This window comes from Excalfactoria chinensis, chromosome 4 (genome assembly GCF_039878825.1).
Source record: "Excalfactoria chinensis isolate bCotChi1 chromosome 4, bCotChi1.hap2, whole genome shotgun sequence".
NCBI lineage: Eukaryota > Metazoa > Chordata > Aves > Galliformes > Phasianidae > Excalfactoria > Excalfactoria chinensis.
The window spans coordinates 35613548-35627027 of NC_092828.1; the positions used below are offsets into that span (position 1 = coordinate 35613548).

Here is a 13480-nt window from a genome sequence, read left to right on the forward strand (position 1 = left end):
AATTTCAAGTGTGTTAGCTCCATCTCTTTTTGCCTAGAGTACTTCAGAGGAAGGTCTTCCATGAAGTTTTGTTACGTTAATGACTAGCAATGACAGCAAGGTGAGGTTGCTTCAATAGGCTTTATCCTTTCACACTGGGGAAAAACTGGCATGTAACAAAAATCCAAAGCCATGAGTCTGTTAGTGGAGATTTCATTTTAACTGCTGTTTGCAAGAGATCAGCTAGAATGTTGTGGTACTTTTTTTTCCCCCAGGAGCAGGACTAAAAGTCTGATTATACCTGCCAAATAATTCAGAAAGATTAGCAATTATTTTCAAGTAAAGATCACTTATATAACATAGGCTTTAAAAAACAAAACATAGAAAAACACACACAGTATTCTGAGAAAAGATACTTCAGTTAATTTGCTATATCAGTTCTGAAACCTCAGCTCTAAGCCTGATCATAGAATAATTTGGGTTTCAAGGGACCCCAAGGATCAGCAAGTTCCAACCCCCTCTCCACAGGCAGGGCCACAATACTCCAGATCTGGTTCTAGACCGGGCTGTCTGGGGCCCTATCCAACCTGGCCTTGAATACCTCCAGGGATGGTGCATCCACAGCCTCTCTGGACAGCCTGTTCCAGCACCTCACCATTCTCTCTTTGAAGAACTTCTCCTTGATATCAAACCTAAATCTTTCCTTTTTCAACTTAAAACAATTTCCCCTTGTCCTACTATTATCTAACCTTTCAAAGAGCTGACTCTCCTCCTGTTTATAGGTTCCCTTTAGGTACTGGAAGGCTGCAATGAGGTCACCCAGCAGCCTTCTCTTCTTCAGGCTAAACAAGCTCAGCTTCCTCAGTCTGTCTGCATAGGAAAGGTGCTCCAACCCTCTGACCATCTTTGTGGCCCTCCTCTGGATGCTTTCCAACAGTTCCCTATCTTTCCTGTATTGGAGGCCCCACACCTGGATGCAGTGCTCCAGATGGGGCCACACAAGGGCAGAATAGAGAGGGACAATCACCTCGCTGTCCCTACTGGTCACCCCTCTTCTGATAGAGCCTAGAGTACCACTGGCCTTCCAAGCTGCAAGTGCACACTGCTGGCTTTTGTTCAGTTTCTCATCCACCAGGTTCTTTTAGCAGGGCTACTCTCAAGGAGCTATTCTCCCAGTCTGTGCATCTATCTGGGATTACTCTGACCCAAGTACAAAACCATGCATTTTGCTATGTGGAACCTCCTGAGGTTCACATGGGCCCACCTTTCAAGTTTGTTGAGATCCATCTGGATGGCACCTCTTCCTTCTAACGTGTCAATCGCACCACTCAGCTTGGTGTCATCACTTGGGTGAAGACTTGGGCTATAGCGTAGCAAACCCAAAAAACATTATGAAGGGAAATCCAACACAACGCAACAAATCTGACAAACCAAGTATCATCTTTCAAGTCTCTGCTGTCCTTAGTTGCCAAATAGCATCTCAGTTTTGTATTTCATCATACCAACTCCCAGTTACAATGCCATTCCTGAGGTGGGGAACAGCAACACTCCAGACTGGTATAGAAACTTACCCATATCCCAGTGTGGAGCATCTCAACAAGTTTCTGTCAAATAAGTATTTGAGTTTATTTATTCCTTAAAGAGAAATCGGAAGATTCTGCAAAACAACCCACAAGGTGTCACTAGAGATGCACCAGCCAAAAGCCTCCTGAAATATCCTTCCCTATCTTTGCTTCTCATTCCTTGAAGATGTTACAGACAGATTGGAAATCATAAAAATGAAGACAACTGGACATAAAGCATATTTACTTGAGCACCTCTGTCACTTAAGATGTGGCCTATTAAGCAATAATTTGAACCAAGTAAACACTGATCTGCAGGGAGTGTAATTCAACTTAGGCAGCAACTTAACAATGAAATAGCTCAAAAGTTTGCAGCAGGTTTTATGTTTTACAGCAGAATAAAAAGAAGCTGTGTTGTCTCCGCATCTCCCCTTTTTAGACTCCTAATATAGAAAAAGGGGGGAGGGGGGAGAGAAGTCTACTATCAGATCTGGCAGTTCCACATTAGTACTAGTAATGATGTTTTGTCTCATTTTATTTTCATCACTCAATTTTAAACACATCTTTTAACTCAGTGCCTATTACTGAAAGTTACATACAGTGCCTAATTTTATTTTTGTATTATATGAAAAATGATAGTTTACAGCCTTAGCAGATGCCACGTTTACTCACAGCTGAACAGACCAGAGAGGTATCATTGACCTAATCACTCACTTGCTCCAGAAACACCAGGTTTAATGACTTACATTGCTTATTACCTAGCAGCCAATGCACAGTAATTAGTTGATTGTTGCAGAAATTGACTCCCTATATCCCTATGCCAATGGCCAAACTCCAAAGGGTGCTCCCAGAAATACAAGCAGTCAAATCCTGTGTGCTCAGGCTATCATCTGTAGGATTCATCCAAGTTGATTTGTAATAGGGACTGTTCCTTGTTTCTCTGACAGAATCTTGTAAACAACCACTTCTCACTTATTTCATTCTCCACAAGAACCAGGAAGGCGGAGACAATCTATCAAACCTTTTCAGAGCAATAGCATACATTGTAGCTGCTAATGAGCCTTGTCCTCATTACAGAAACCAGCTCAGGCAGAGAGACTCTTGAAAGTAAAACCACAAAACGGATTTTTTAGCCTTAAAAAAAAAAAAAAATATCATCAAAAACTGGGAACATAGTTCTAACTAGTTTAGATGTGAGAAACATCTACATCTTTCTTATAGGCTAATTACTGGCTTCAAGGCACAAAAAGTTGAATACACTCATTATTAGATTGACATAGATATATGCACACAGAGTATTTAATAATAAAAAATACAGCAAGTAACACATCAATACTGTTTCTGTTTGCCTGTACACAATTATTACAAGAGCACAAAATACAACCGGTCTCAATTGGAGTTCGAATGTTTTTTATCTGCTTGATTTGTATATTAAAATGCTGGCACTCTAGTAGGTTCAAATGCAATCCATAAGAAGTAGCCACCTTACGCTTCCCAGAACTGCATGGGTAAGTATAAATAAGAATATTTATTCTAAGGTTTCTTGTATTTTATGCAGAAGTCATTTCACAATTGCTTAGGGTCATTTATCAGAGTAATAAAGCAGATACCGGTAACTGCAGTATAATTGCTAAGAACAAAAGCTCTAGGAGCATTTGCAGTTACAAAATATATTAAAATAAAACCAAGCAACAGGAAGTAAAAAGATGGTTACTGCAAAAGCAGTAGATGTAATTTTGTGGAATCAAAATCGTGAAGTGGAAGCAGTATTGCCCATAACTATTCACCCAGAACAGCTAACTGTGACAAACTGAAATAGCATTCCTTTCCAAGAACAATCAATCAAAATTTGTCCTGTAAGGCTGAAGATGCCTTTAATGCCAGCTATATTTCAGTCTGTGTTTCTAGCTGAGGAATTAATGATGCCATCTTGATATTTTCCTTTTCAAGTTCAACACTTTGTACAGTGAAAAAAAATGAAACTTGACATGCTAAGACAAACAGCAGTTCTGTAATGTGCCTCTTAAAAGAGTGCTTTGCCTCATCTTTCACGTGACTGCCACCTAAGTCTTTTCAAAATAGATGATTACTGCAAACTCAGCAACTTCATCTGCCCTTTTAGTTTACTTAGTCACGAAACATTTTTTGTGCATTTTAATTTTAATAAATATGCTTCTTTCCTCTGCCATATCACCCAAGATTTTAAAAAGTTACACATTCTTAAGAGTAGAAATCTTCGTTCCTTTACACCCCTCATACACACTCTTGGAACTTCTTCCATCTATCTTACTGCTCCTTGAGCCCTCCTTCCTTCAGACATATTTCACTTCCATAGAATCTCAGTCACCTTTTATTATGCCCCGCTAAACCTCTCTATAGATCTAGCTGCAGTTTAAAAGCAGACTCCAGCTGCTGCTTCCTTAGAAATAGCGGGATTATCAGAATCCGTTTTGCTCTGGACCATCTCCAGAAACTGGGGCAAAACCCCACTGAGAATGGGCCAGTGACACCTTTTTAGATACTTCTGCAGGGACCACCTCATACACGATTTGCCATTTCCTCATCTTTCCTGTGACTTAGAAGTGCAGGGAACAGGCCAGACTCACACAGTGGGGGACGGAGAATAGAAACAAGCATCCAGCCTGCGAAGAAGACTCTGGGACAACATGCCAAAGGAACAGCTGCCTATAAGAGCTACAGAAGTATAAGCTAAGGGCTTTGCTTTAGACTTACTTCAGCAATATGGCTTAATTCATAGCTTGGACAGACACACTGAGCTAGACCATTACCTGATCAAGATGCAGTAACAGTGCTGACTGGAAAGATGGAAACCTTGTTAGTAGACCTATGTGCAGCCTAGGGACAGAATAATGATTCTTTGCTAACTGCAGAACTGACCAGAGGCCCAAATGCAGCTGGCAGTACCAACAAAAGACTTATAGAGTCTATGGCTGTGTATTGGTTGTTAATATACAGATGGTAGCAAATGTACAGAAGGAATAAGTAAAGGAAAACTCACCAGTGGTGGTGCCTTGGCTGAAGAAGCTGGGGCAGTCCTCACTGGTGAGCAATCTCCAAGAGATGCTGCCTCAGTGGGAGTCAGCCCTCAAATGAGGTCTCAGAGGGGATGGAGTCGAGCTCCACCCCTTCCGGGAGCACAGCTACATCACTCTCACCTGTGCTCCGACAGCTGACCCCATACTTGCCTCAGCTGATTAATCAGAGGTTCAGGCTGTGATTACCAGTCTCCCATACAGGCTGATAATCCCCATAAATCTGTAATTAAAAACCTCCAGCATAGTCACTGGATACTTTCTTAATTATTACTATTTTTAAATCTTATTGTACTTGGCTTCAGATCCTGAGGGTAGCTAAGACAGGCAGGACATCTAAAGAAGTGATGCACAGCCTGCCTTGCCTTACACCAATCCTTCTCTCACTGCCTGCAATTTAGCTGTCACATCAAGCTCAACCCGTCTGCTTTTCATCTCAGCCCTAATTCCTGGAATTATTCAAGGTGTAATTAGTATCAGAAACAGACAACCAATTAATTAAGGAAAACACTATCTGAAAAAGATGCTTTTATTTACTCATGTCTTTCAGTCAGTAAGACTACCATAACAATAACAAGTGCACCCACTACACAAACCAAATCAAACTGCTGGCCTGTATCCCTGATAAGGGATATCTTCCACATAAGGCCAGGAGGCTACAAATCCAGAATTATTTCTACCAGTTTCTGAGGTTTTTCAGTATCTTCCAGAACGTCATTGCTTTAGTAGTGTTTTTAGAAATATCACAGAAAATATCCAAAAACCCCAAAGATGAATATAAGGAAATTCTTCTAAGCAGTTGTCAAATGCAGCTCCCATACGGAGCTGAAACAACAGACCCCAACCAAAGCATTTGGAAGCACCATCACACAAATTTTAACACTTCTCACGTTGTTTCTTTCTAATATTCAATTCTATGGCTAAAGGAGCGCTATCAAACCCTTACCGTACCCTACAAATGCGTATTTTCAAAAGCTCCAATCAAACCCCTTCAGAGCTGAGTGAGCAGGGAACGGCATTTGGCATGCAGCAACGCTGCCATCTACAGCCCGAGTTGTACCACAACGCAGCCATTCGGAGCTTCGTGGATGGATGGGACTTTTTCGAACTTGTCTGCTACAAATCAAGTCTGAACGAGGACGCAGCTTTAAAATGACATTTAGTTGGACATCTCGTAATACTTTAGTCATGGAGACACTCATGTTTTCTTGCTATTCATTTATAGACTGCATTGTCTCTAGGTCTCTTCAGTTATGAACCAAACAATGATACATAAGTTTTGGGGGTATTTTGGTGCCTAGCAGATGTGTCTATGAAAGCCACACGTTTGAGGCAAGAGGTGAAAAACAGGTGATTATGAGATTTCTATTGTCACACATACACGAGACTCACAGAAGAAAATTACTGACCTTTTTAAAAGTCATAGTTCAGATGTTTTTTGTTGCTTTTGTTTTGTTTTTTACAGTCAAGGTGGACATCAGCGCTTGTTATTTGATGCAAGAAATTCATCAGTTCCAGTGCAACTGGCACATTGCTGAGAAGCTTCTAAATTCCTGTGAATTGTAAGTAAGCAAAATCAGATTAAGAAATAACAATATGTAGTACAGGCAGGTAGCTCAAGGTAGCTACCTTGAGAACACTGATAAGCACCTGGAAGCTTAAGTTAATTCAAGGCCAGCTGGAAAGGGAGGAAATATCTTCTGTTTAGCCCACTTACATAAAATAGAGATGATCTATTTTACCATAGCTGCCTCAACAACTTCATCAGTGCTAAGCCTGACTTGGCCCATGACATAAGTTACCGCATATTTCTCCATGTTACCCCCATCTCACCTCCTTCCCTGTTGTGATGAGGGATTGATGGGTTCCTGGGCAGTCTGATCTAGTGGCTGGCAATTCTGCCTATGGCAAGCAGTTGGAAGCAGCTGATCTTTGAGGTCCTTTCCAACCCAAGCCATTTATAATATGATGGCCACATCCAGCCCTGATAACAAAGACACCTGACAGCTACAAACGCCCTTTCCAAGTAGAGAACTTTTCATATGCTCAACTTGGTACTTTTTTGTTTTATTACCTATTTGTCTACCTCAGAATTTCAACACGGGGCACAGTTTTATGTCAAAAGACTGCCTCCATCTGAATACAAACTTATTATATAATTCTGAGGACACTTACCTTAAATGCAGCTGCATCCGTTCCTCCACATGTTTAGCAAACAAATCCATTCCACAGCAAAAAGCATATACGCTGCAGCCTAGCCAATAACCTTCCCAGCATTCACACTGGGAGCCCTTCATCACAACTCTGTCAAATGCTCTACTTCAGACTGAGCTGCAAATAGTTGTTATTCAGGTATGGTTTCTGTTCATCATAAACTCTACTGCTCTGAAATCAGCAGGGATTTTGGTATAACATTGTCCACTAGCAGCAAAGGGATGAGTCTGCAAGTTGTCTTCTTGTAAATATTTAAGAATCCTTCAGGCTACTTTCTCACTTTCCAAAATGTGATCTCAGAAGCAAAATCTTATTTATGATAACCACTGAAAAGAGTATTTAAATCATCGTGGATGTATGATCCAAGTAAAATATACCTTTGAGACAAATTTTGTTAGATAGACTTCACGGAGTTCATCTGGAATAGAGTCCTAGTGGAGAACAGTCAAAAACGATCATGAAGAAGCAAAGTAATGTTAAGCTAAATCAAACAAACAAACAAAAGATACTGACATTTTTCTTTTACAGGCAATTTTTTTTTTCTCTAAAATTGCAGGCAAATTTACTAACATAATTTCTTCAGTAAGTATTCTCCTGCGAAACAACCGGCTTACATAATATTTAAAATAAAGCACCTCAAAGTCTTTTTCGCTTTGAGTGAGGTGAATGCAAAAGTCAATGCAGCCTAACCTTCTCTAACCTTTGCTTTAATGAACTGTTGAAGCAGAAAGTAAAATTAAAACAAGGAATCTGTGATACTACAGAAAAACTAAGTCTGATTCTGCAGCAGGTGATACGCGTAACAGTATTTATGGAAGTACCATAAACAGAAGTAACCAGGATACCAGTTTCAAGAGGGAAAAATTATAGTGATATACAAGTAAGAGCCTGACAGCCTTCTTATTTGGACAAGATATAACAGAAGTATTGACATCATGCCTTCAATTTTAACTTACAACATTAAGACTCTGTTCAGTGGAGAAAAAAAAATAAAATAAAATACAGTCTGAAAAAAAGGATATATGTATACATATTTGCAATGCTACTTATGATGCTGTGTGCTAACTTGTGGTTAACTGGATTACACCACACAAAAACAGTGTGAACTTGAGAACTTTCTGGTCTTGGGACCAGAGAGGTTATAAGCCAGTGTAATTCATAACTACAAGGATATCTTTTGGATGAAGAGGGAGAAGCGGTGATCAGTACATGTAAGAAACAGGCTAAGGCTTTCTGAATGTGAATAAGCTTTTTGAAATCAAGAGATTTAAATCTTCAGCAGTTGATCTTAGTTACATGTTTCTATCCAGATGTTTAATACAAGAACACCTGTAAAAAAAAAATAAAAAAATCTAGCTACAATTAGCAGGAAAAGATGCTGTCTTAGAAATCATAGAATTACCCAGGTTGGAAAAGACCTTGAATATCATCAAGTCCAACCACAGCCTAACCATAGTACCATAACTCTAACAACGCTCTGCTAAATCATACCCCTGAGTACCACATCCAAACGGCTCTTAAACACATCCAGGGATGGCAATTCAACCACCTCCCTGGGGAGCCTATTCCAGTACTTAACTACCCTTTCTGTAAAGAAGTGCTTCCTTATATCCAGCCTAAACTTGCCCTGGTGCAACTCAAGGCCATGGAAATGAATATGGAAAAGGCTGATGTGTCAGTAAGATTACTTGAATCTTCTTCATGAAGTAGATGTCTTTCAAGCCTTCATTTGAGGTTCAAGCACCCCACAGTGCACAGACTTAAATTCTAGAAGTTTGTTTGCATTCCTACTAAATTTCTAGAAGCTTATTTATGCATACATCAGCTAGCTGCAGATATCCTCAGACCACCTCAAAAACAACCCTGGCCTACAGGGCAGCATTTCTGCTGCAAATCAGCTTTTGTGAAACTGTTCATCCTTATTTCTACAAGTGAAAGAAACCAAGTTTTACTGCTTTGGATTGACGGTGTTTTCATTGTACTTCCTTGTTGCAGCTGGAAAGCTGTGGAGGGATACATGTTTAAGCTCTCATGATAAACTATTATGCAACTCTGCAGGAGAGTAGCCTACTACATCTGTAATTTATTCCTGCAGATGTTCCCATTACAGAAATACAATGCAGTCAGTGAATCTAAATTAAGCACTTTCGCCATTAGTTCTGATGCACCAGCTTCATCTACAGATACATGATATCAAATACCTTAAACACTAATTTATTCCAGATTTGATTTTTGTTATTGCTACTTATTAAATGCAGGCATAAATATATAAATGCATATTTTTAAGCAGACATTCACAATTCTGTAAAAACAAAAGCTTAGAGAGGTAGTTTTGATCACCGCAGCTGCTTACAAGCAAGCCAGAAAAGGGAAAACTATCACTCTTGGCAAGACAGAGGGGAGAAGCAAACAAACAAACCAGACCAGAAATCCCATAACAATCCCATGCAAGCAGCAGTAATCAGAAACTGGTAAAGACATTATCACTTCCTAACAACAGGAATAGCGATAGCCATTGAAACCAGAATCTATTACAGCATTGGAGAATATTTACATAAGTTTTCATGTATTAGTAATTTCAAGAACTAGAGTCACTTGTAATGGATTATTAACTGAATAGTAATAGCATGGATTCCTTCTCGCCTCAAGTCACCAAAGGCGCTTCTAAAATAACTTCAAACTGTTAACTCCACTGGAGCTTCAACAGAATAAAATAACAACACCCAGAACTTCCAGTAAGATCTCCAAAAGCCAGTTTTGAAGCATCAAAGCAAGACTTCTGGTATAGACAGAATGAAGAAATAAAACTAAAAATGATTTTGTTTCTGAGGGGCTGTAAACAGTTTAAGCCTGTTTTGTCTGTGGATTAAGTCTGCTCATCAAAGTCATAAGCTTTAAAACACTTCTATTAAACAGAATCTACAACAAAGAGCACACCACTTAGAATATTCAATGAAAGCATGCCTTAAAACAAGCCTGATGCAACAAGTTAAGAAGAATGCACATAACTGATCCTCTCCTTTTCCATCTGTTTCAGGAAAGCCTTCTGTTCTCTTTGGGCAAGTTTAACACAGTCCACATGGGTGGCTGCTCTTGATGCCCTGTCTTCACCCTGAACAGAGCTCCCACTACATTCCACCACTTCCTTTCAGAAGAACATCAAAAAGGGTATTTTGTACTCTTCCTGGCTCTTCATCCTGTTCCTTTAGATACTGTTTAGTTTCCAGAATTGATTCCTAACATGCTTCTGAATTTTCTCAATTATAGTAATACTCAGCCTACACTTTTTATATAATCACACACACACATACATAAAATAGGTCTTCTCCTTTCACCTACTTGGTCCTTTGTTTTTTAGACAATAATAATCTAGTTCCCTATTTCAGAGCTCTTTTAATGTTCCTCCCACATCTTAGGTATCCCCTCCTCCCTACTGTTTAAACAGCTTCTACCATTTTGCAAGCAGCACAATAGACGACCTTCATATATTTGTTAAAAAATTTCATCATTATACAGAAAGGTCAAACACATCCCTCATCCCTGCTGGCATGGCAGTCATGAGATGTGAAGAAGGCAGCTGCCTCCTGTTACTCCGTGGACGAGGCCAATACTCAATGTTTTCTAATTGCTGTCTTTTAAATCTCAATTTTTCCTTCCTCATGCCTCATAATTAGATTTTTCCTTCATGTTCATGAGCTTCTATTTCTATCATAGTAAGAAAGAAATCTAAACAAAATTGTAGACATTTTTCTTCATGGCTTTGCCAGACACACTCTCAGCTCAGTGATTTTTTCGAAGCCAAGCCAAGAGCTCATACCCATACTTCATGTAACTAAGCCTTGGGCAGCTGAATTCTGGACAAGGTTTATATGTACTTAGATGTGCCTTTCAGCAGACCACCTCTGCTTTGTTCATGTCAGCATTCACACACCTTCTGCTCTGAAAGCTCCCTTTCGTTTAGGGCATGTTTCCCTTTAAAGCCCCTATCACCATTATTACCTCCTCAAAACAAATTTCTAATGGGTATTCTACCACAGCAAAACAGCCTCATCAAGAGACAGTTATATTATTAGCTACCTAATTTCAACTTAAGCTTTTCTGTTTTGACTGAGGATGAGCAACATGCGGATTTGCATTCTACTGACAAACTTTATTAAGCAAACACATTTTGCAAAATCTCAATAAACATCCAGGCAGCACTCCCCAGAACACTAACCATAATTCAGTGCCTTACATTATCATCTTCAGTGCTGGTTTTGTTTGCTTCTTTGTTGTCATTGGTTTAAGAGTTTTAAGAGTTGTTTTTGTGGGTTTGTTGGTTTGTTTGTTTCTTTGTTTTTTTTCCAATTTCTTCCAGAGTTGTGGATTGGTGCGTTGGTTTCTTGGCTCTTGTTGGCATGCTTGTTTGGGCTTCTTTTTGAGAATTTGGCCTGAGATGCTGTGAACATACAGTGCCGAACTAAGGCATGCCATCTTCCCTGTTACCATTTGTTGTGCTTGCTTGGGAACAATCAGTACCTACTTGAAAGAGAAAGAATCATGTTTAACAAGAACTGATTCCAGCTTTTACTACATGGTTACAAATCTGGCTGCAACATTATCAGGAAACTTGGACACAAGCCATAAAAAAAATCAGCCACTAAGTTAAGGTAGGAACTTAGAAACAGGAATTTTACCCTCAGGCTAATTGGATGATGCTGTGAATTGATATTTCTCATTTAGGTATTTAGCACAAATATAGTAGAGTATGCGTTAAGATATAGATTGCATAAATTATGTCTATGTATCTTCACATGCAAGCTCTACTCTCAGGACACTATAGCACTTTTGAAAGGGGGTAAACTCCAAGCAGCAATGTGTTAAACCATTTTCCAAAGTAGCATCAATACCAGTGTCATATAACAGTAACTAATAAACAGCAATCACCACTTAAAATAGTATCTGAGAAAAACCTGAGCAAACTCAGAAGGAATAATAAAACACGGCATTTGATTTTACTGAGCTGATGTCTCAATCACACTAGATGTTCCTCTGAAAATGGGGTAATTACTTAACTGCTACGAAGATCTTCCTTCCCAAAATGCAGCTAAATAAATTCTGCAAATCAGCTTCTTATGATTTCTCTTACTTGAACTATTGCTCTTAAACTAAGCCTCTCATAGGCACTGTTTCAATGAGGAAAATGTTTCCATGCACATCTGTATTGGTTGTTAATATACGGATGGTAGCAAAGATGGTAACAAATGTACAGAAGTAATAAGCAAAGGGAAACTCACCAGTGGTGGTGCCTTGGCTGAAGAAGCTGAGGCAGTCCTCACTGGAGAGAGATCTCCAAGAGATGCTGCCTCAGTGGGAGTCAGCCCTTAAATGAGGTCTCAGAGGGGATGGAGTTGAGCTCCACCCCTTCCGGGAGCACAGCTACATCACTCTCACCTGTGCTTCCACAGCTGACCCCACACTTACCTCAGCTGAATAATCAGAGGTTCAGGCTGTGATTACCAACCTCCCATACAACATCTTTGCAGAATTAGGTACTCATATTGCAAGGTCTTCCACAAAAGGAATATTTCTCTCCATCTGACTGCAAAGCAACGGGTGACTCGCTTCAAAAAGAAACCATTAAGAATAGATGCACATATAAACATCCTTATTTCCCTTCCCACAAGTCATATACTAAGATACCTGGTGTTGGCTGCCTCTTCCAGGTTCTGCATCTTGCCCTGCTACCCTAAGCACTGGCTCTATTAGCATTCCAGCCAGCGCTGCTTGCCCCACAACAAGGGCCAGTACCTCAAAATCAGTTTCTCCATCTGTCCTTTTTAGGGACAAGACTTCACAGCCCAAATAACCTCAGCTCAACATTAGATAAGACTCCTCAGATTCCTTTATTAAGATCACCTGATAAATGACTGCTTATCTTCAAAAAGGTAAACTTAAAAAAAAAAAAAAAAAAAAAAGAAACTAAAAAAAGATAAACTAAACTCCCCATCTTCATTTACTTTCTACTCTCACCAGGAGATGGGGAGAATACAAAACAAGGCAAGCAAACATAAATGAGAAAAGCTCATGGATCAAGATGAAAACTGGAAGAGTGCCTATGCATTGGTTTCGTGGATCAGTTACTTTACTGCCAATAGATTTAGATAATGAGCTACAGCATATGGTCAGCACACAGCAGTTCCTGTCAATCACATTCCCTTTTTCCCTGCTCTGCTGTGGTTCCTCCACAAGAGCAGTTGTTCAGAAAGGTAACAGCCATGGCTTTCCAAAGGCTGCAGAGAGCACCTCCTCCTGACCCTGGCGTTCCCTCCTCTACTCCTTACTCATTGTTTTCTCCTCCTCTCTCCTCTGCTGCTTACCACTCTTTCTTAAACATACCTGAGGCACTGCCAAGTCCTGCTGAGGGGTTCAGCTGTGCAGGGGGCTGGACTATTGGAACAAGCCATGTTTAGAACAGCAGTCCTGGCCTCTCCTCCCAAAGGAGCCCGGCAGCCCCTGCCAGCACTTTGACACAAACCCCAAACAGGTGTTTACTTGTAACTGAACTGCAAACAGAGCTCACCAGACACCCTAAGTAAAGAGGTCAAGCTATGGCTCTCCTCTATCTATTTAAATACCAGCCCCTCATAAAACAGACTGCATGTCCTCATCAGTAAGTGCTGTGCTAAGTTG

At 40.0% G+C, this 13480-nt stretch overlaps 1 protein-coding gene across 1 annotated transcript in view; it reads right to left on the reverse strand.

The window, feature by feature from the left end:
• The window catches only part of TNIP3 (TNFAIP3 interacting protein 3), a 69127-nt gene extending 62716 nt beyond the window's left edge, over positions 1–6411 (reverse strand). The window contains exon 1 of the mRNA XM_072335790.1: positions 6337–6411. Within this exon, the coding sequence (XP_072191891.1) occupies positions 6337–6411 (75 nt within the window). The remainder of the gene's footprint in view (positions 1–6336) is intronic.
• Positions 6412–13480: the final 7069 nt, after the last annotated feature.